This window comes from Microtus oregoni, unplaced genomic scaffold, assembly GCF_018167655.1.
Source record: "Microtus oregoni isolate MIOR12 unplaced genomic scaffold, Mior012 000012F_ref0000307, whole genome shotgun sequence".
In the NCBI taxonomy this organism is placed as follows: Eukaryota; Metazoa; Chordata; class Mammalia; order Rodentia; family Cricetidae; genus Microtus; species Microtus oregoni.
The window spans coordinates 32034671-32059510 of record NW_024543071.1 but is presented as its reverse complement, the minus strand read 5'-3'; the positions used below and the strand labels follow the sequence as shown (position 1 = coordinate 32059510).

At 37.8% G+C, this 24840-nt stretch overlaps 1 protein-coding gene across 4 annotated transcripts in view; it reads right to left on the bottom strand.

Moving 5' to 3' along the window:
- Nucleotides 1-24840, bottom strand: part of Rfx3 (regulatory factor X3) — a 249052-nt gene that overhangs the window by 196728 nt on the left and 27484 nt on the right. Inside the window, exon 1 of one of the 4 annotated variants that reach the window (XM_041661033.1) lies at nt 21162-21316. The exons of 1 other annotated variant lie outside the window; for it this stretch is intronic. In XM_041661033.1, coding sequence (XP_041516967.1) covers nt 21162-21231 — 70 coding nt within the window. In that variant the 5' untranslated portion in view covers nt 21232-21316. Of the gene's footprint in view, nt 1-21161; nt 21317-24840 lie in introns of those variants that run through there. 2 more of the 4 variants (XM_041661034.1, XM_041661036.1) reach the window with 2 other exon arrangements.

The following is a 24840-nucleotide window of genomic DNA, read 5'->3' as shown; positions in this document are numbered from 1 at the left end:
ATAATCAAATTACAAAATCAACAAGGTAAGCAAAACGTTGACATCCAACAAGATTATGGTTTTAAAGTTACAGCTCTCTCTTGGGGACCCCCAGTCAGCTTCACAGGCCACACTGGGAACTGCCTCTGACCAAGAACACCAATACTGTGGCCTTTCACAGGTGGCCTCTGCAATCTTGACCAAGTGCTATCTCATTCTCCTATTTCAAATTTGCTCTAAAAGGGGTTAAGTTCAAGAATTTATCAGTATATCATAAAACCAAATAAATCCTAGATCCAAAGAATCATGTGTGAAAATGGAATGTGAGCAAGTAAGGAAAGATGGGGCTAAGTGGTCACAACACAGCCAACACTAAGCCAGTTCTCAGTGGCACAAACTGGCAGCATCAATTTCACCTAAGCTTCTGCGAATACAACCAGAGCCGTGTACTACCACCAGAGCTCTTACGTCTTCACAGTTCTCATGAGTGTGATTCTCCACTCATATTAGCACAGCAGAAAAAAAGCAATCTCAGCTTTACGTTTTAGAATTCTACAACTTACATGGTTTGTTAAGACATTTGACGACAAGCGTCACAGGGCACTTCACAAGTTCAGCATGGCAGTGCCCACAGCAACCCTGCAGACTTTGACAATAAGCCAGTAAAGCCCCAGCTTTATGGGCCCTGGTGCTCAAGGAGAAACAGTCTACTGTGGACAATGGAGTTCTTCTGAAGCCACAGAGAGATGGACAAGTTCCTGGCCCATGATGCAAAAGTGGATGTGGCCTGGAGCTAGGCTGGATTTCTCAGGCCACAGATTCGTGGATAAGAACTATCAGGGTCTTCTTGCTGGAGAAAGGCCTATTGGTCAAAGATAACAGCTACAGGATGTGGAGATAATGTCAATCAATTTTGTTGGCATCCAAGTAACCCTGGCCCCTTTGTCACTTCACCTGGAGATACATTTCCATCTGGGACATGAGGACTACAAAACACATAGACGGTAAACTTTAAAGGAGAGAGCATTAATATCTGCTTAAGTACCAATGGGTAGACCATAGCTGTGGGCAGCAAGGAAGATGTTGTGACCTTTAATGACTTCCAAACCAGAAACACTGTTTGAGCTCGCAGTCATCAAACTTCCTGGAACAATGCTAATGACGATACCCCTGGCAAACAGCAAGAGCTGTATCACCGTTCTCAGCTATGCAGAACTTATGCGTATAGAGTCTGTCCATGTGCATCCTTCTAACTTCATCTGTATCAGTTTTAACCCCATGGGGAAATCCATTGGTAAGGAAGAGCAGGTGATTTGGTCAACTTCAGGAGCATGGAAGAATTACTGTGTGGAGTGCTTTTTCAACTCCCACAGTGCAAAATACTAGCACTGTCATCAGAGGGTCACATGAACACAGCCCAAGTACAGACAGGAACTGGAAGTAAAGTCTGAGTCCCAGACGGCCACTGTGACTTAGCATTCCTAAAGGTCTCTACTGGTATTTGCCTATGACGACATGGGCAGCAAATATGACCTTAGTCAGGAAGCTGGGACTGTGAAGAGAACCTGACATAGGAGGAGGCCTGATATAACCCCCTGCCCCTCAACCCCCACCTTTTAATAGTTTTGGTCTCTTGGGATTTGGGGGTACCCTCAATGGTTATAAATTGTATAAAACACAAAAATCTCTGGTCAAGGTGTCCATCCCTTACCCACTTGTGGTAGTTAGGTTTAAACCAACCTTGTCCATGGTAAGCAGGTGCCCTACCACTGAACTACATCCCAAACATCTCTCTGGTTTTCATTTTAGTGTATGTACATTATTGTTTCCATCTTTCCCCCAAGACAGTTATCTAAAGGAACTCTGCGAGGACAGGTCATGACTCCAGTGTATCACATCTTTCAGGAGTCACCTGGTCTTGACAATTTTCCACGCACGGCAGTGTTTATTAAACATGATGTTGCTTTGGCAATATCTATTTAAAGGGAAGGCAGGACAGAGTTTTTTTTTAATAATTAAAAACATATATCAAACCTTGAAACTTAATCATTTAATAAAACTTACCTTTTATTATGAGTTTTCTGGGATTGTTAAGATTACAATATTACTATTCTATTACCATAGTGGATACTGCCCAGTATTTGGTTTGGGGGTTTTAGGTTTTTTTTATTTAAATCAGAAGTAGAGATGAAAATTATAATTTAGTTTACTGCTTTAACCAAAAACTCTCTGAAATACTGGACAAAACTTGTAGCATGGGCTATGCAATCCTTTAAAGTTACTTGCATACATAGTGTGTATAGGCCTGCCTTCATTCTATACAGATATATATATATATATATATATAAAGTTGTAAAAACAAAATAAAAAAAAACAAAAATAAACACAAAGTAGGGTTAAAAGAAATACAGATTAGAATAAATAGTCAAAATTGGGAAGTTAGGAGAAATATGTGAAGAATAAGGACCAACATGAATGATGAGTTTTGACTTCACGTCCCCTTTATGGCAATAAGAAGAAGATTAAATCAGTTTACTATTTTTTCTTTTCTATTTTGTTTTGATAAATTCTCACGATGTTGCCCAAGCTGCCCTGGAACTTACTAAGCAGGCTAGACTGGCCTTGACCTCACAATCCTACCTTGGCTTCCTGAATACCCATTAAGATGTAGCACAAGCCTAGCTTACTTTTTATTTAGAAAAACATTTAGCAGGGCTAGCGGCGGGGGGGGGGGGGGGGGGGGGGGGATTCAACACGTAAACGCAGTTGCTTCCAGGCTTGACCATCTGAATTCCCAGGATGAAAGTTTTAGAAGAAAAAAAATTCCTAGGCTATAAAAGTACTCTACTGTAAGCAAGCTAACACCCCATGGATGTGCATAAGCATGCACACACACGCACATGTGTGTACACACACACAAATAAAAAATGTAACTTACTTGAAAAAAAACCCATGAGAACTATTTGCTCTTAAAGAGGACTCACTCAGATCTGGTTCCTAGTGCAAACACTGCCTGTAACTCTAGGTTCTGGGGATCCAACACCTTCTTCTGGCCTCCACACGCACCAGGCAAGAATGTAATACACTTACATACATTCAGCAAAACACACACACACATATTCACACTTACATGTAATACACCTACATACATTCAGGCAAACACACGCACATATTCACACTTACATGTAATACACTTACATACATTCAGGCAAGCACACGCACATATTCACACTTACATGTAATAAATACACTTACATACATTCAGGCAAACACACACACATATTCACACTTACATGTAATACACTTACATACATTCAGGCAAACACACACACATATTCACACTTACATGTAATACACCTACATACATTCAGGCAAACACACACATATACACACTTACATGTAATACACCTACATACATTCAGGCAAACACACACATATTCACACTTACATGTAACACACTTACATACATTCAGGCAAACACACACACATATTCACACTTACATGTAATACACTTACATACATTCAGGCAAGCACATGCACATATTCACACTTACATGTAATAAATACACTTACATACATTCAGGCAAACACACACACATATTCACACTTACATGTAATACACTTACATACATTCAGGCAAACACACACACATATTCACACTTACATGTAATACACCTACATACATTCAGGCAAACACACACATATTCACACTTACATGTAATACACCTACATACATTCAGGCAAACACACACATATTCACACTTACATGTAACACACTTACATACATTCAGGCAAACACACACACATATTCACACTTACATGTAATACACTTACATACATTCAGGCAAACACACGCACATATTCACACTTACATGTAATACACTTACATACATTCAGGCAAACACACGCACATTATCACACTTACATGTAATAAATACACTTACATACATTCAGGCAAACACACACACATATTCACACTTACATGTAATACACTTACATACATTCAGGCAAACACACACACATATTCACACTTACATGTAATACACTTACATACATTCAGCAACACACACATATTCACACTTACATGTAATATACTTACACACATTCAGGCAAACACACACACATATTCACACTTACATGTAATACACTTACATACATTCAGGCAAACACACGCACATATTCACACTTACATGTAATACACTTACATACATTCAGACAACACACACATTCACACTTACATGTAATACACTTACATACATTCAGGAAAACACACACGCACATATTCACACGTGCACCCACACATATAAACAAATCTTTAAAAAACAGAAAAGGATACTTAAACACCACACCCAACCATAGAGATTTATGAATTGCTGCTCCAATCACAATAGCAATAAAATTATAACAGCCTACACATCCACCAACAGACACATAATGAAATTTTACATATTTACTATAGAATATCACTAGCTATAAAAAATCAAATTTGCAGGAAAATGGATGGCCCTGGAAAGTATAATGTTAAGGGAAGTGACCCAGACGCAGAAAGAAGAAAGCCACATGCTCGCCCTCATTGTGTATCTTAGTCTATGTGAGAATACAGTATAACATTTAGAAAGGAGACAAGAGAGAGTATGGTGGGGTGATGAGGAGGGATGCAATGCAGGCAAAAGGATGTCTCAAAAAAGAATGTAATGCTAATTAAATTCTAGTTTCAACTCCATAAGATTTTTCTTATTTTTGATGCGTGTATTCAGCTTTCTGTGTAGTGAAGCAGCAATAATCACGTTTACATCCAAAAGAATAGATCTGATAATCCTCTTGGGCAGTAGTTAGGAAGGTTGGGCAAATACTTTTTAGTTTCATTGACCATTAGTACAACAGACATTTGAGACATTTATCACAAATTAAACACTACTATATAAACAGCACATGATGGAAATATAGTGATAAATTTATCATGTCCTTAACTTTGCCTCAGAATAATCTGGCAATGTAACAAGGCAATTATTATTTAAACATTATTTTCAAATAACAAAACTAAGATCTTGAACATTCTCATTACATGCTCAATGTCCTGTATTGATCATGTATTCTGGGTGATACGTATGGATTCTTCAACTCTTTTCATCATTTCTGTGACTATCCTGTGTAACCTGATCTCTCCCAGTCTGAAATTCTCTAAGAGTGACAGCATGTAGAGGTGCTGTGTTTGATTATGCATGACAGACCACCTTAGGTAAAATTATTTTCTAAATATATCTGCATAATATTGCCAAGAAAATTCCCATTTACATTTTGAATGGTCAAGAATGAAGTTTTTGTGCTAGTAAAAAGGTTGAGCAGGTAAAGGCCCATGTGATATAAGACTGCTGCCCTAAACTCAAGTCCCTAAACACACGTAAAGGTTAAAGGGAAGAAGAAAGCCCACAAAGTTATCCTCTGACCGCTACACATATGCCCTGTCATTCATGCAAGCAAACATGCGCGCACACAAAATCAAAATAATTTTAAAAATAAGAATGACCAGTTAGCCTGGGTCTGGAAAAGCCTGGGATAAAACCGGACTCTCTGAACATAGCAGACAATGAGGACTACTGAGAACTCAAGAACAATGGCAATGGGTTTCTGATCCTACTGCACGCACTGGCTTTGTGGGAGCCTAGGCAGTTTGGATGCTCAACTTACTAGACCTGGATGGAGGTGGGGGTTCCTTGGACTTCCCACAGGACAGGGAACCCTGATTGCTTTTCGGGCTGAGGGGGGGGGGGACTTAATTGGGGGAGGGGGAGGGAAATGGGAGGCGGTGGCGGGGAAGAGACAGAAATCTTTAATAAATAAATAAATTAAAAAATTAAAAAAAAAGAATGAAATTGCTGATAATTAGAAAAATCCTCCAAAATCCCTAAAGAATAACAACATAAAGAGATGTATAACATGCAAACAAACATTATGTGCACACACAAAATCAAAATAATTTTAAAAATAAGAATGAAATTGCTGATAATTAGAAAAATCCTCCCAAATCCCTAAAGAAAAAGACACCAAAAAGAGATGTATAACATGCAGGTTTATTAAATTATAAGTCTGCCATCTTCTTGCTCACATCAACTTAACAAAACCACAGGATTATCTATCAATTCTTCAAATCTTTTTTACCAAATCCATAATGATTACTAAAGGCCAAAATAAATGCATGTAGTAAACCCTGCTTCTTGCCTTTTCATTAGACTCTAAACTGTGGTATAAAGACATGGGCTCTCTGCTTCTCTGACTGGCTCATGATAAAGGGCACTGGCTGGCCATGAGGCCTGGTGAGGTCCTAGGACACAGAAGCAGCTTTTTTTTTTTTTTTTTTTTTTGGACGTTATCAAACAGAGAACAGGCAATTGATTTTGAGCCAGAAAAATAAAATATAATCTTGGGCCATCTGGTCCTGTAACACTCTATATTTGTTTAGAAAGGTCACTGTTGTCAAGTTATTGAATGTTATCTCTGGAATTGACAGGAAGAGGGAAGGTTTTGAAAGAAAGCCAGGAATACTAAAGCACCGGATATTAATGTGTAAAATTGTAAAATAGTATTTAAAAGATTGGTCTTCAGTGCTAAACAGACCACAGTTCAAATCCAAGCTTCACCACCTTTAAATGACCTGAGGGGCATGTTATCAGATTTCTTAATTCAATGTTCCCACCTATAAAGTCTAAATAACAGTACTCTGGTGGGCGGATACAAACACACACACACACACACACACAGAGGGGGGGGGGAGGAGAGAACATAGATACATGTATGCATGTGATTACCTCAGTTACCATTTAAAATATAACAATTGCTAGTTCCAGGACAGGCTCCAAAGCCACAGAGAAACCCTGTCTCGAAAAACCAAAAAAAAAAAAAAAAAAATTACTAATTTACTAATTTCAATATAATTCTGATATAACCTTTCCTTAGCTTTATATGGCATTAAATATTTATATTTATCTACTTATTATGCATGTATGTGTATGCCCACTTCCTTGTTATTTTTTTTATTATCTATTTGACCCACTCCAGAGTCATCTAAGAAAGTCTTGATTGTGGAATTGACTCAATCAAACTGATCAGTAGGCATGTCTCTAGTGACTGTCTTAATTTAACTAATAGAGGAAGTCCAGCTCACTGTAGGTGGGACCATCCCTACAGTAATGAGCCAATCAGCAAGCAGCACTCCTCCATGGTTTCAGCTTTAAGTTCCCAGCTTGAGTCCCTGCTCAGACTTCCTTCGTGGATGAACTATGTCCTAAAAGTGTAGGCCAAATAAATCCTTTCCTCCCCCTAACTGTTTTAAGCTGGAGTGCTATATCAGAGAAACCGGATAAAACTAGAACACTATGCTCATGTAGGGCGGTCAGGGGACAATATGCAGAAGTCTGCTCTCTCCTTCTAGGACATGGGTTCCAAGTATCAAGTTTAGGGTCGGGCTGGCAGCAAGCACCCTTACCTTACAGAGTCAGCTTGTCAACCTGACATGTCGAACATTAAAAATTTTTATTACTACTATGAACATTTCTCCAGAGAGCAAAATAGAATTCAAATATAGAATCACAGTTTATGCTTACATACCAATTATATGGTTTTGGAGTCTATACATGATAAAAAACAAAACAAAATTAAACTTTTTAAAAAGGAAGAAGGAAAAGAGAAAATCAACTCTATGAAAATTTCAACAATCTTCCTGTTGGCAAAAAGTAATGTTTTACTTCAACAGACCAGAGTACGAGCCAATTTATGGATCTCAAGGGTGGATAAATACTTTCATTTCACTTTAATAGGCAGGACCACACACAACTGTTTCCCCAGTACCAAAGCAAGCTGAGAGAAGACTGGCATAGGGGTAGGAAAGGCTTTCCTCTTTCCCTTCTCTCAATGGTGAGCTGCTACACTTCTCCCCAGCAACTGCTGCGTTATCTAATTCCTCCATAATACTGTCCAGGGAGATCTGAGAGTTATTACAAACAAATTTCAAAACCTGGTACCTAATGGCTAATAACAAATACCTAAGACACATACACTAAACTAGATAAATGAATCAAAGAAACGCATATACCTAAATAGAAAGAGGAAGAGTGGTTATCAACCTTCATCTACCCAGCATGCTATGTGAGCTCATATCCACCACTTCCTCTCAAACCACACTGACTGAAATTCAAAGTCTATAGTCTTTTTCAGTTTGCATCTCATTTCTGATCCCAGATGCTCACATGTATGTTCAGACAGAAGAGTAGTATTTGCTTCTAAACCTTGTGAATCTTGCTTTATCAATTCTTACCTTCTCTGTACAGATTCAAGAAACAAAGCATACAACTAGACCTATAAGCACATCTTTCTGGCCCTTGGTCCCAATCAAAACAGTTAATTCATACTTTAAATTAAAATGCTAATGGGAATGTATGTTTCACTTTTGTAAGATTGTTTCTGATTTTTCTAGGTAATATTCAAATTTAGAGAGGGAATATCAGAGCCAATCCCTTGTCAAGGACAAATCGTGACAGCGCAGCTGCAGCTGCCGTTTGAAAGCTCCTTTCCCTTCAACATCCCTGGAGAACACTGACTTCACAAGACGTCCACACTAAACTGAGGATAGAGCTCCGTGGTAGAACACCTTAGCACGTGCAAGACACTCATTTCCGTTCTCAGCATCAATCAAGCAAAAGACTTTCCCCAAACACAAATTCACACTAGTAATGAAGCCTTTGAAATAGATGTCAAAATAATAAGTATTACTATCTCCAGCTCACAGGTCAGGTTTCTCTCAGAAAGAATAAGAAATGCAACTCAAAGCAGATCAGCAAACAAGAGGCAGAGTCGTGACTACAGATGCGCCTCCAAATGCACCTTCCCTCTCTTAATTCTCTTCCAAACATACAACACTACAGTTCAATCCTTAAGACAGTCAAAAACAAGCCAGAGACCATATCATACTAGAGGGCCAATCAATGTAAAGGCCTGGAAATCTTTAAGTGGCCAAACTTAAAATATTCACAACTACATGATTACAATCATGACCTTCAATGTAAATATCATAAATACCATCTATAAGCTGAACTAATTAAATGGTTAGAAAAGTTCATAACATATAGAACACCAGCTGGTAGCAAGTCTACCAAAATTCTACAGCAAATATTGAGAACACAAAGTCTGACAAAGAAACCCATGAAGAAACAGGTTCACAGGAAGACACAGAGTTAAATGGCATGGAGATTACCAGGTTCAGAGAGCACCGCAGCAGTGACACCCTGAGTGGAGCCTCACAGCTGGGGCATCTATGGAATGCTTGAAAACAGAAGCAGAAAACGGGTTCCAGTGATGCAAATCACCATTAATGAAGCTAAAGGCATAGACAAAACAGCAGCTCTTTCTGCCTACTGTCTTCAGGTACTGTCTCATAAATTCTGTAACAGGACCACAGCTGTTAAGCTAAGAAGAATCCACATGTTCAGTATTACACCTTCATTCTAGTATGTTTAGAATGCCCAGCTCCAATATTCTACTGTTGGATCAGGAAAACAACAAAATATTTTCAAAACCTGTAGGAGCCACTCCTACATCCCTTAGAAAGGACTGCTGAGCTGCGGCATGAGGATGCGAGTCTGAGTAGCGGCTGAGGGGCCGCTATCAGAACACCAGGAAAGAACGACGTTGATGAGGGCCTGGGCAAACGGAAGCTGTTTGACAGGACAGAAAATTGTGCAATCACCATGCATTCAGTGTCATATTTTTAAAATCTATTGAGAAATATCTGACAAACTGCTGATCTATGAACCAATGTGTTCTATGGGTAGCTTTTCTCTTCAACAATTATCTGAGCATTTATTTAACATGGAATTCACATATTAACATTGCTGTAAATATATGCTGAAGCCTTGACAGGAGAGGAGGCAGTCTAAAGTAAGATGCATGTGATCCCCACCTCCACTGTAGAGTACTGATACAACAAACCCAAAAAACTAAGTTTTCTCCATGTGCTCCTGCTGGGAAAGAGCCTAAAGCCCTGCACCCAAAGAGGCTTCAAAGAAAGAGATTCATAGTTTTGACAGAGTAACTAACATGTTTATTTCCTAAATGTGGTTTTGTCTTTTCCAAAAACTGTGACAGTGTTTCAGGAAAAACAGAAATAAAAGACTCTCCATGATTGACCAAACTGTACTACATTCCATTTCCCTACTAATTTTTCTTTCCTAATTTGTCTTTTTTTCCCAATTTTTTAAAGATTTATTTATTTATTATGTATACGATGTTCTGCCTGCATATGTCCCTGCAGGCCAAAAGTTGGCACCAGATGTTACTACAGGTGGTTGTGAGCCACCATGTGGTTGCTGGGAATTAAAGTCAGGACCTCTGGAAGAATAATCAGTGCTCTTAACCGCTAAGCCATTTCTCCAGCCCTTCCTAATTTGTCTTAATTAGGGTGGAAGGCACGGGATATATGACTCAGCACATACTACTCTTAACCAGACCTGAATTAGAGTCCAAGCACTCATTGTATCACAGTGACCTATTAACTACCGTTCAAGGGGATCTATCGCCCTCTTCTGGCATTCACAGGTAGCTGCACTCATCTGCACATACCAAACATAATTTAATTTTTTTTTACAGGGAAATTCTACATTACATTTATAAAACGAATGTCCTATATGCCTACCGTCTTAGTTTATGAGAATACATCTGAGCTATATAATATCTCCAATTCCAAATCCTCCTTTACTGTGTCAAATACTTTCAGGCATATTTTTACATGCCTATGTTGTTTCTTTTAGTATATTTTCTTTGATTTATTTTCCTAGTGGTCCCCCTGAGGATCACAATTAGTAGTTTGCCTAAATTATTCCTGTCTGGGTTGAAAAAAATTTATTAAACTATTACTAAGACAATTTTATAATTTTGTATTAGTTAGCTGTAGTTTAGAGAAAAATAGAAGGAAAACTATATTTCATATATTTTTATACCTGTCTTTCATAAATCTAGTGTCACTTTTACAATTGCCCTTTATTTCACGTGACATCTTGTGACCTGTCATTTGAACCATTGGGTCTCCCTTACAATTACTTAGGGAGTTCTCTTTAGTGACGCTCTTCTAGTTTTGCTTATTTGGAAATGTCTTCTAGCTTTTAGAGTTTGGCTAACCACAAAACTCCTGGATGACAGTCATTTCCATTCAATGCAGCAAATGTCTTCTCACCTAAGCACTGTAAACCATCTGATAATTACTGAGGACCCCACATGAAGGAAGTCACATTTCCCTCCAGCTTTCAAGACTTTGCTGCCACTCACTCCCATAAAAGTAAATGTGCATCTAGATACGGTAGCTTGGTATCTGTTCCGTTCAGATTATGCTGAATTCTTTGAATATACAAATCAAAATAGTTTAACTTGCTTTGGAAACTTTCTGTAATTATCCTTTTATTCTTGCCTTTCTCTTCTGGAGCTCCGTTTATGCACATGTTGGTACATGCGATGGTGTCTCTTGAGTTCCTTGTTCTCTGCTTGGGGGTTGGTTTCTCCTCACACTAGGTGGTCTCTATGGGCGTATCTCCATGTTGGCTGCTTCCCCTGCCAGCTCATGTATGCTGCTGAGTCCCTCTAATAACGTGCTTGCTTTTTTTAAACTCCAGAATACCTGTGTGGCTATCTTAAAAATCTGTATCATTCTATTCTCTCTTGATAAAACATCATTTTTTTTTCTTTCATTTAGTCCTTTAGACATGCTTCACTAAGTTTTTTGAGATTCGCAGTTATAACAGCTAGCTTTATAAATCTTTTAAATATAATATGCCAGAGCCAGGCATAGTAAAGCACACCTACAATTTCAGCACTGCAGAGGCAGAAATAGAGTGATGGCCGGAAGTTCCAGTCCAGCCTGATCTAACCAGTAAGATCCAAGTCAGCTAAGGATACATAGGAAGACCCTGTCTAAAGAAATTAAAATCAATTAACTAAAATAAATATGGACTGGCAAAGAATAGTTTTCTGTTGGCGGTGTTTGTTTAGTTGTTTCCTTCTGACCTATGTATGTGATATGTCCAGTGACAAGGTCATAACGGAGAAGCCAGAAAACGCCAACCCAACCAATGCAGAACGGTGCGACAAACCAGAATTACTGGATACCACAGTGCCACCTTCATCTGCATGGCACAAGTGCATGGGTGGAAACTGCAGTTCACCCCATCCATCCACACGGGCCTCCTCCCCTGAACTAATTACCACAGTCAAACAGTTCTTTGTTACTGCAGTGCCTGCTGCTCCAGCAAGAAGACTAAATGTTTTACTTCTGTCTCAAGGGTGAATTCGTTCACCAACCTGACAAATTCCCTGACATAGCTTCTATTTCTTTGAAGTTTAAATATTCTGTATGAAACTGAACATTTTATATAGCATATTTCAATGTCCTGATGTATGAATTATTCCATTATCCTCCCAATGATCTGGAATTGTTTTTCAGATTTGCTAACTTCGCACTTACATAGGTTCTACTACCTAAGAACAGCTATCAACTTTTCTGCTAACTTTTCTTTTCAAATTCCAGAGTTTAATCTGTAAGCAAGGCTTACTAGTGGTCACACTCACGTAAATACAGTACCGTGTTCAATGACTGTTCTGATGATTTCCTCAAGTGCCCTGGTTACGTATGTTCTATCCTTTGCCAAAGGCATCTTTATGAGGTGCCAACTCCAACTTTGAAGGGCTTGTAAAGGAGCCCTTGCTTTCACTTTCTAATGATACAGAGCCTCAAGTTCGCACAGAGGTGCGATTTTTCAGATCTTTCCTAGGCAAGTATCACAGCCTTAAGTATTAGGCAGCCTTAGTTATCAAGGCGCACGCAGATCTTTCTAATGTTCTATGATTGGCTAGTTCTCCAGGACTTCCTTTAAAATTCTTAACCAGGCTCTGGTTTGTACCAAAATCAAGTTATAGCCTTAAGCAGTCGAGATCTTGCCAAGGGTTGGCTATTGTCTCTGTGATAGCCTGGAAAATGAGCTTTTTCTTTCTCCAAGCACAATTCAAGTCCACCAACTAGCCAAGCGTTCTCTGAGAACAGTTTTCCCAGGGAGCTGCAAGGTCAGACAAAACACTGACTATGCTCTCAAGATGAAGATTATTTTTAATGGAGTTACAAAGACAGTAAGATTCATATTCATTCATATTCTCTCCTTCCCCCTCATTCAAACCTGCTCAGTTGCCAGGTTTTAGCTATATCACTAGGGTGGTGCAGAGGGGAGATGGGAATATCACTGAGTTCCTCAGACCTCATTGTCTTTCAAAGGTTCCCTCATCTTTTTTTCATTTTCTTTTTTTTTCCAGTGCATCCTCCAGCTTTGAAAATTATCAGAATCCTAAAGGTAGCTTGATTTTCATTATTTTACTCATATTTTTGTCATTTCCATTATCAATATTTCTGGATATCAACCATGCTCTAATTCTAAAGCTAGCTTCTAGTTTTGGGAACTCTGGCTGTAAATTTTAGAACACTGATTCTAATAAATAAAAAAATAGAAACACTGTCCTCCAAGGGGGTAAAAATAGGACTATGTGTAAAGCCTTGCCACCCTGTATCTGATTTTTTTTCTATTAAAATAAATGTTATTTGAGGTCTTTGCTCATTAACAGCATTCCGAATCCTTTCTATAAAGCAGAAAAAAACTCAAAGAAAAGCTGCTCCATCATATCTTACTTGGCAAACCCAATTCAACTGTGACAGACAGAAATTTAAAAAGAAAAAAAGAAACAAACAAAAAGCACAGAAATCTGGAGTGAGAAGTTTAAAAAAGAGAGAGAGAAAGAAGAAGACACCCCTAAGCCTGTTCGTGGGCAGCTATCCCTCCCAAGACTCCTCTGAAGAGACTCAATACAGAATACTTCAGAATCACACGACTTTAGTTAAATCTGTGGCTTGAAGTCAAATAAAAAAGAACTTCTGGAGAATAATTATTCATCACTGCATTTCTACTTAACATCACACTTATATAACCCCCAAGGAGGCCAAAGAAAATCAACGCCTGCACAAGAATGATGCTAGGCATTTTTTTCTGTTGTACAACCAACGAAACCAAGACTAACTGGCTCCGGATGACTCTCGTTGTATAGTTCACAGTTCCCATACAGAGAGGCCTCACCAGAGATCTTATGGCTGCTTCCTGCCTGCAGGTGACACAGGCCAACCAAGAGTCTAGGCCAGCTAGGCTTCGCTCTCCAGATCCTCATCAAGCCTAGCTCTTTTCATTTGGCCAGTTTTCCATGTGGTCTTTCTAGAAGGCTAATGAAATTTGTTATAAGACTCGGTCTCCTAAAAACACAAACACTGAAGCTGCCAGGCCCTCCTAAAGATCACATATGGATGCAGAGCAGCTTTTAATTCTATGTTGTGTTTGTGAAATATTCTTGTATTTGTTAAAGCTCAAATGAAAAAGAAGAGGACTTTGCAAGAGTTCTGAATACTATCAATGTAACCAATTACTGCAGCAGTAAGGCAAATGTTCACATGAGCAAAATGGAATCAAATATAAGAAACACAGGAAATGGCAAAGCTGAATGAAGATCAGAAATTATAGTCAGAGGCTATGTTCTGTTCCTTCTCACAGTAAGGGTCAATATAGGTTCAGCTAGAAGCTTAATTCTAAGTGAGTTCATAAATCACTCATAAGCTGAACAACCTTGGCCAAGTCGATTAATCTCTCCACATATCAGCTCTTCATTTATTCACTAAGCAAAATCATATTGCTGTATTTTACAGGAATGTGGTATAAACAAGTAAGAAAATGTTTTAAAAGCCACAAACTGTTATACAAATATGAAATAGTACTATTTACCTGAGAACATGCTAATTTCATATATATAGATTCTATTCTAACAATAATTATTTCATTCCAAATAATATGTTATTGGCTAAAATTACATCAAATTTTACTACAGATAATAAAGAATACTATAATTTCCTGTCAAACTATTTATCAACAAGTGATATATATCCCACATATATATATATATATATATATCACTAATATAGTCATCAACAATCTTTAAAATAATAGACCTTATATTTGTCTACTCCACTAAGCAAATAAAGGTAAGATTATGTGACTTAAATGCAAGATCTTCCAAATAAATTTCACCCATATTTGTGTTCTTTTTTCATAACTATATTTTCACATGCATCTACTAAAACTGTAAACACAGTGTTGTGGTTTGAATGTGTAATGGTCCCCATTGGCTCTTGTTCGAATTTTTGATCCCCAGCTGAAAATGATGTTCAGGGAAGTGTGGCCAAGAGGTGGAGCCTCTCTGGTTGAAGTAGATCACTGGAAATGGACTTAAAGGACATACTTGAGGGAGGTTCACTCTCAGCTTCCTAGGTGTGGACGTAATGTGACTAACCAGCCTAATGCTCCTGCCACCACGCGTTCCAACCCTGACTCAATGATGGACCACATCCCTCTGGACTGTAAGCTAAAATAAACCCTTTCTCCTTAAATGACTCGAGGTCATCAGCGCAACAGAAGAGTAGCTAAACAGAAATTACAAGTGGGGCTGCTGTCCTGTTAAACTTCGCCAGGTGGGTCTTAGGCTCCAGGCATGGTTTGTGGGGGAAATGTAGAAGAGTTTGGAACTCTGAGGGGAAAAGCCCTAAAATGCCATAAGCAGAGCCTAAGTGGGCCATTCCAGTGGGAGTTTTGAAGACAAGAAAGCTAACAAAAATGCTGTGAAGGCCTGCCTCATAAAGTTTCAGAGGGGAACAAGGACACTATTGGGATCTAGGCCAGTGGCTAATTGGGTTATATTCTATCAGTGAATACTGGCTGCAATCGGCCTGTGTCTTAAGAAACTGAGTGAAGCTGAATTCAAAAGTAATGGCCTAATTTGTGTGACAGAGAAATTTTCAAGTTACAATACTGAGGCTGTGTCATGGTTATTGCTCACTGCTCTCATTCAAATGTATAGTCAAAGAGAACAACAAATAGAACAAAAAAATTTTTAATGACAAAGCATCTGTAACTCTTTAAAAATATTAGCATTATTAAAGAAACCCTCCCTGCTCAGCACTGGAACCATAAGGAGACCTTGAACGCAAGGCACACCCAGGAAAGGCTCAGCTTCTAAGGAGCACACAGAAACTCAGAGTGCCACATCTTAATATAATATTTATATTTGGCAAATTTACCTAACATTTTCTAGGACCAATCTTCAACGTAAAAATGACATGATGAACAGGATTGTAACTTGTTCTAGAGCTTTACCCAGGTGTCTCACAACTGAATTCAATGAATTTTAGAAAAAAAATTAATATCTCTGAAGTCCTAGGACAACCCATAATAATGCATGTTGGTGTTTCTGGGGCAGAATAAACAAATGTTTCAATTACAGGTAAAGACTAGTAAGTAGTCTCATGTTATTCATTTCAGGTTTAACAACCAGATTAGTTTACCTAGAACTCAAGGAAATGGGATTTCCAGATCATTTTCAATATGAAAAATGAACAGTAAAGAATCTAAAATCTCAGATATCCATTTTATTTGGAGAGTTAATGTGAAGATTATAGGAGTTTAACAAGAGGGCCCAACACACAGTATCTGTTAGTGATCAATGTTATGAAATGTTAACTAGTTGCCAACATATGATGCAAGACCATCCAAGAAAGCCTCATTCTTGACTCATATTTCATTTCTTCTATATTCTATTATTTTCAAAAAACACTTAAGGGTAGCATAGATTTTATCTTTTTAAGTTTTTCATAAGGATGTGTGTATGAATGTTTGTCTGCACATATGTAATGTGTACTACATGCATACCTGGTGCCAAGGAGACCAAGGCAGGGAGTTAGATCCTCTGGAAAAGGAGTTACAGACAGTTGAGAGTTGCCATATGGGTGCTGGAACTGAACTGGGGTCCTCTGTGAGAGCAGCATCTCTCCAGCCCCAACATGTAGTTTATTTTACGTAACAAAGGAACTTTGTACCATAAACCAAAAGTACTCAGTTTTTAATCTTAATATACCTGTAGTGGTTTGAAAGAAAATGGTCCCCAAAAGGAAGTGTGTGGGGGCAGGATTTCAGGTCTCTTTTACCCCAAGCTTCCCTCAGTGTGACAGTTATTCAACTTCCTGCTGGCTTCTGGTCAAGACATAGCCAGCTCCATGTCTACCTGCATGCTGCCATACTCCCTGTCATGATGATAATGGGCTGAACCTCTAAAACTATAAGCCACTACCTCAATTAAATGTTATCATTTATTTATTTATTTCCAAGACAGGGTTTCTCTGTAGTCTTGGAGCATACTAACTCTTGTAGACCAGACTGGCTTCGAACTCACAGATATCCGCCCTCCTCTGCTTCCCCAGTGCTGGGATTAAAGGCCTGTGCCACCACCGCTGGGCTTAAATGTTATCTTTTTAAGAGTTGCCATGGTCATGGTGTCTCTTCACAGCAATAGAAAACACTAAGACAAATCTAAGAAAATAATTTACACATCCCCATAATTTGCATATATAATTCTTAGTCGTGATCACAAAAGGAACACGGCATCAAATTAGCAGCATGATTATAACGTGAACTGTAAGGCTGGCAGAGACTTAAAGAATACACGTATTATATAGTTGAATAACTAATCCTTGGGATACAGATTTGAGTCACTGCATTATGAAGCCATGCAGTGGTGCAAACCTTTGCTCACTCCTATCAAGAGTACTTTGTTGTCACTCTTGAGGCCCTCCCAATCATTCCATGTCCAGAACAGACTGTGGGGGAAAAAAAATCGCTCAATAGTATCACCTAGGGGTGTTTAGCTTAGCACGCTAAACTAAAAGCTCATTAAGTAGTTTGAGAAAAAAACAGATGTCACTGCTTTCTTAGAACATAAACTCCAGACACACATTCAATTTGTACAATGAATTGAGTCTAAACAATTCAATTACATTTCAGTCTAAATAGCTATGTTTAACTTCAATTTGTATATTTTATGATTAATTCTTATTAAATTTCATGTTTTTAAAGAACCACTGATTTTTGGATTTCTTCCTGTGTTTGTAGGAAAGAAACTTCATAGATTAGTACAATACGGTAAGAATTAATGCATATTTGTATATCGTGAAAACCCAACTTGAAACTTATATTTGAAAAACTCTACAATTCTCTGATGTGAATGAATTATTCCTAGCAATTCTACTACTATTACTGAAGATTACCATAACCCAGTGTTTTTACTCTATAAACTGACAGTAGCTCATAAAAATTACTTTGACAAACCTAAATGTGTTTAACTATACCAGGGTTAGTGTTATGAAATCCAATAAACATTACAAATACCAGAAAGAATGATATACTTACTAATGTTACATTTTCCTTCATTTAATATGTTAAATATATTTAATAAGGGAGTCTTATGTATTTAACTTTTTTTGTATTTTTCGAACTAGTATAAAAACAAACTACTACAGGCCTGATTTTTTTAATCATTTTTATTTCCTGTATAGTGTGTGAAAATCAAGAAAGAGAGAGAGAGAGAGAGAGAGAGAGAGAGAGAGAGAGAGAGAACATTAAGCCTAATTCTTATTTCTGGATCCACAATAGGCAGTAAGAAAAGATATAAACCTGATCACCACTTATACCAAAATAAAGAACACAGAGAGATAGTTAACTACTCTTAGTTTACAGACAACCATACAGAGCTGTGAATAGCTGTGAAGCTTTGTAACTCAAGGTCCCAAGTGAAAGAAACCAAGATGAATCTGATCTACAGACCAGTTTGACTCACAAAAATCCCCATGAACATGGTTCCTGCAGAATGTCTTTAATTTGAAAACAATCTGAAAGTTCCTGACATGATGGATAGAATATTTCAGAGCCATATCAGAGTTCACAGCCACACCATCAACATGAGAATTACATTACTCGAATTGTGTTTCTTTACCTGTCAGTCAATGCTTCCCCATTAACATCAAGGAGACAATGGCTACACCATAAACTGACCAATCAGAACAAGTTCTTACAAATACTAAACACACACACACACACACACACACACACACACACACGTAAATTGTGGCCTACTATGTAAATGAGCTACATTATAATTGCTGACTTCTATACAAACTTGCTTACTTTCCACCAGTTCCCCTTTCCAATAACCTCATTCATTTCACATACAACAGAAGAGATTAACGCTACCCAAACTAAAGGAGATCTAAATATCAGAGTAAAAGGGAAAATAGTGTTAGAAGAAACACATGTGAAAGTGTTCTCTGCTGCTTTCCTTGGGATGATGGAAGGATGCTTCCTCCATATCTTTTCATAAGGAAAAGTTTTACCAGCACATTCACTGCTTTATTTCCTTTATATTATTTCTAAAAATATACTTCAACCACCTTTACAAATTCACCTAAGTTTATATAATTATTAGATATACAATGTCTATAGTCACATACTCTCAATTATGGAAATCAGTCAGTAAAATTATGGAAATCAGTCAGTAAAATGAGTATCGGATTGATTTGATTAACAACTTTAATGGTTTGAAAAACACAAGAAAATTGTGACACTTCCCAGGAAACTATCTGAAAGAAAAAGCTGGTACTTTAAATATAACTCCTACGCATAAATGCAGAGTTATGTTTCAAATCATGTTGTAAGGGCTTAGACACAAAATTAATCACCATTCTTAAAACCTTATCGTAACCTTATATCCATGATAAAATTTCGAGAAATGCACTGAGGAACTTTTGGTGCAACCTCTGGAGGACATTTACAAAACACAGTCTGAAACGGAGGCCACAGCAGAGACTACAACTGTAATCCCAGCAATTCCAGTATTTGGGAGGCAGAGACAAAGTTCTCCGTGTCTGTCTCTCTCTGTATGTCGCTGTCTCTGATTCTGTCTAGCTCTCTCATTCTCTCCTCTCTCACACACACACATGGGCAGGGGTGGCGGCGTATAGTTTTGGTGTCTCTTTAGCTCTGAGATGATGAGAAAGTTCTTATTTCTCTTTGGTGTTGTTTCCAAATTAACAGCCAGTACATTCATTTTCTCACAGAAACTGAAGATTTTCTTCAGTAAGCAAGGGTACTTAAAGAACCCAGAACTTTCATAGATTCTACCTTATCACCACATCTTCCAATGGAAATATATAAAGGTTTATAGGACTATGAAATAAACTTGAAAGGTAGCTTTTAAAGACTAATTGAACGGGTAGTGTGACTCAGAGACAGGCCATGTGCTTAGGCCCGAGAGACACTAGGTCTAATCCACATCTCAGCAAAAGCAAACATATTAGGACAGAATTAGGACAGAGAATTTGCCTAGTACGCATGAGGCCCTGGGTTCAAAAATCAGCACCATGGGAGAAATATAAACTACATTTAAAACCATTAAGACACATTTAATTATTAGATCATTAGATCACCAACTACAAGGTGAACCATATAATTACTTGAAAATGCCAACTTTAAGTTTCATTTTAGAACAGGAATGGCAAAATATTTTATCAACTTTAATGGACTGGCAAATGAATTTCAACAATTCAGAAAGGTAAGAACATAGCTGAATGCAAACACCATCTCAGAGAGCAATGATGAATAAGTGCTCAGACACTAAACCTATTCCCCAACATCACACATCCACCCCAGCACATTTTATGTTTCTATACACCAAAGGAAAGGCTCTCTTTAAAGAACTGTTTGCAATGAAAACAAAGGGCTCACATAACCCAAATGCAGTAACCAACCCATTAATGAGTGGAGGAATTATGACATCATCAGAAACATGTTAGCCAATTACCACATCTTCATACCCACTGGTCTAAGTGTTACCATGTCATTGTCTGAACTTCAGAAAGTGACTGCTATTTTTCTGCCTTTAAGTAGATTCTGCTATGTGCACGATGTCTGGTAATTTAACTAGTATAGAAATGCAGAAAGTATGTACAATTATTTGGCTACCATTTTAGGATACCCAATCCAGACAATATGGAAGTTGACACATGGGTACCAAAGCAATGTAAAAAGACTGCACCTTCTATTTTTTGTCTCTTTAAACTGGTCTAAGCTTGTAAAGTACTTGATTATCTCACATAAAGGGATAAGGATGCTTTCTCATTATTTCCTATAAACTGAGTGATAGCTATATTAATTTTCAATATAGCATGCCTTTATTCCTACCTGAGACAGCTGGAGGTGACAGAGGGGCTAGGTGATAGACAGCAGAGAGAAGTTCTCTTATAGTTTCCATAGCACCACGGACAAACAGGGTTCCTGAAGCATTTAAAAGAATTACATGACACAATCTAATGATGACTCTAGTACATATAGTTGTGAAAGAATAAAGTTCCTCACCATATTCATTATCAACCACCAAGAAAAGCATATTTCAAAATTTTAAATATACACTTCTGAAAACTTTCAGACACGAGATCCTGTACATGACAGACTGAAGTATTTTACTTTTCAGGTATCTTTGTGTTACACTGTAACTGAGGACGTGACCAAGTTAGCCCTAGTCTTTCAACCAGCCAACAAGGTATTTGTTTCATAAAATGTCAGAAATACCAAAAGTTCAAATATATTAAAAGATAAATTAGATTAACATAAAAATTATTTTTAAAAATATTGAAACTGTTGATTATTTTAAATTACTGCGCTTGAGGATAAATACTACTATATGTCTCAATTATTTAACAGTACTCTTTGTAATTAAATTTCTCTTTAAGACAAAAAGGATATTGGTTTTGATTTTACAGGAAACAATGGGAATGTTTTAATAAATTGGAATTCAATGAATAAAACTAATGTTTTAATTATCAGAAAAATATAAATGAGGAAAAATAAGAAAAGGCGATTTCTTAAATGTTTGCTTTACAACATGAAGAGGAAAGAACAAACAACTCTAAAAATCATCTGCTAACTCTCTGTATTTAAAGAAATAAAAATGAGACAAGATTAACAGGTAACATATTTTAGCTCAAATCACAAAATCAGTATGATTTCTTGGAAATAGAGAAGCAAAGTGGAAATAAACAGACCATAAAGCTGAAATATTAATAAAATACACACAATAGGCAATTTTATATTTAAAAAAAAAACCTTCCAAGATAGGATCTTACTATGCAGATTATGTTGGCTTCAGACTCAACACAACAGACCATCCCACCCCTGCCTTCTGGGTGCTGGGATTAAAGGTGTATGTACTTTATTTTATCAGAGGGTTTTTTTTTTTTTGAAGAAATCTCTGGTTCATAGTAGAAAAAAAAGAAAGTTATTTTGAAATCACTAATCTTTATTTCCAATACAGTCAACTTACAGTGACAAGGACAACACAACACACAATTATGTATCTGTTTATATTCCTATTCAGGCTATTTATGCTTGCCTAACTTTGTTCCATGGTATCACAGGTCAGTTTAGCATAATGTGTACCTTATAGTCAATTACAACAGCAATACAGTTTTCTAGCTTGATTCAGTATGTTTTCATTTTCCCTAAAGGTAGAAGTGACATTAAGTGACAGTTGCCATAAATTTTTATATTGGTCCATTAAACTTGGAAAAATAACAAAGCAAACAGGCACAGCTGGGTCTATATGAACAGGCAGCAAATCTAAATACATGTATTTCAGACTAACAAATGACAAAGCCCACAAAATAATCACAGGTGTTTGTGTATCTGAAAGATTACAAGTCAGACTCGGCAACATGAAATAATCTACACTAATTAGTACATCCACTTTCTCTAAAAAAAACTGGACATTTAAACTTTATTACCAGATATGTCTGTTACACTGTGACTGTTTCTGAAATGGAGTTTATTGAATACATTATAAATGAAGTGACTACAAGTTTCACAATGATTTTAAGTAACGTAACTACTAATTATACAGGCATATAACTACGCATTTTTAGCCTTTTAAGTATTCCTTTAATTTAATTATTTTCTCCAAATACCCTTCCCTGCATCAGCCTTGTGATCATCCAAGTCCAGGATAAATAACAGTCAATTTATCTTTGCCAATCCCTCCTCTTCAAACAGGCTAGACACAAAATCTCCATTTGGAACAGCTGGTTCTCTGTTTCCCACTATGATACAATTGCTCATGTCTTTGAAGACACTACAAGTTCCTCACTACCACACTAGTTCACTGATACAAGTGTGCCTTTACAGTGTGTCATTTTAACATCAAACCTAAGTTCTTCCTCGAGAGCCTGTTCATATACAATGACTCAATTAAAAAGAACTATGTTGGGTATAATATACACACATCGAACATGTATGATCCTCATATACAACGCATTAACTACATTAATGCACTACCATGTGAACAAAATGCCCTCCCTGGGGTCCTAAGCTCTATGTGGACTTTCAATAATTTATTTACCTCTTGCTGTATTCTATGATGACTTCATCATCTCTGTAAGGTGGTTAGCAATGGACTAGATGCATGCAAACATGGTGATAAGCAAGACCTGGCTACTTCCCATTCTTACCGTATCCAAATACAGTCTTTCTCAACTGCTTTACAAATCACCAGGAGCCCAGCTGTCTTTAGCTTTTTCATTCATTATGGCACTTCACAACACAGTAAGTCCAGTTGATCTGTCACCAAGTCCAATGGCCACTTTCAGCACCATCTTAAGAACAGCCAAGAGAAACTATTGTTCCAAGTTCTTGAACTTGTGTATGGGGGGAGGGGGGCGAGGTACTCTGCCTACATGCGTGTCTGTGCAGCACATGCGTGCAGTGTCCAGGGAGGCCAGAAAATAGTTGGAACCTCTGAAACTAAAATTATGGACGGTTCTGAGTTGCCATGTGGGTTCAGGCACATGAAGCCACCACCTCAGGAAAAGCAACAAGTATTCTTAACCATTGAGCCATCTCTCCAGCCTCTCCTTGCACATCTGGATGTAGGTTCTGACTATCCAGGTTATTATAAGCTCATGGGACAAGAAGTTTGTTTAGTTCAGTGTCATGCTGAGTTTTAAAACTCTACTTGAGCAGATCCCGAGGACCCAGAGTGCAGTCATGGACAATCCTTCCCAGTGCAGGGGAGATAGATGTACTGACCTCTAGCACCAAGAGTTGTTGGGAAGAGAGCCTGCAGAGGGCGGAGCAAGGCTAAAATAGACTACACGCTTGGGCAAGCTATAAGAAAGCACTTGGGACATTGGGAAAGAGGTGAACTGCAAACTGGGGGCAGGATGATCAATCAGTTCTCCTTTGCCACTGTTCTACAAAATCAGTTCGCCTTTGCCACTGGTCAGGTTACAATGATAAAGCATGTTCCATCTGCTTCTTGGTAAACAGTCAAATGTAAAGGAATATGGTTTGTGAGCTTTGGCTTTTGCTCTTTATTGATGTAGGGCAGTAGTTTCAAGCTTCCTAATGCTGCAACCCTTTCACACAGTTCCTCATGTTGTGGTGAACCCCATCCATGAAATTTAGTTGCTACTTCATAACTGTAATTTTGCTAAGGCTACTAATACTTTTGTAGATAGTTTTCCAAAGTGTTCGTGATCCACAGGTTGAGAACCACTGGTGTAGGTCTTAGCATGATCCCCATTTCCTTTTTATATAAATGCTTCCTCAGCCTCAATCTTTACTACAACACAACTGATAATTATTATGGCACCATCACTTGTATTAGTGCCAATAAAGTGCTACACTGGCAATATAGCTCACTGTCATGGGGCTGGCAAACAGCTAGAATCACACTTGTTCACACTTTGCAACACAACTCCACTGAGTAGCAGTTATATGTATCACCCATGAACTCATGTAATACAAGGAAAAGAGGCCTTACCCTTTTCTCTTTTTTCCAACACAAGGTTTCTCTGTAGCTTTAAAGCCT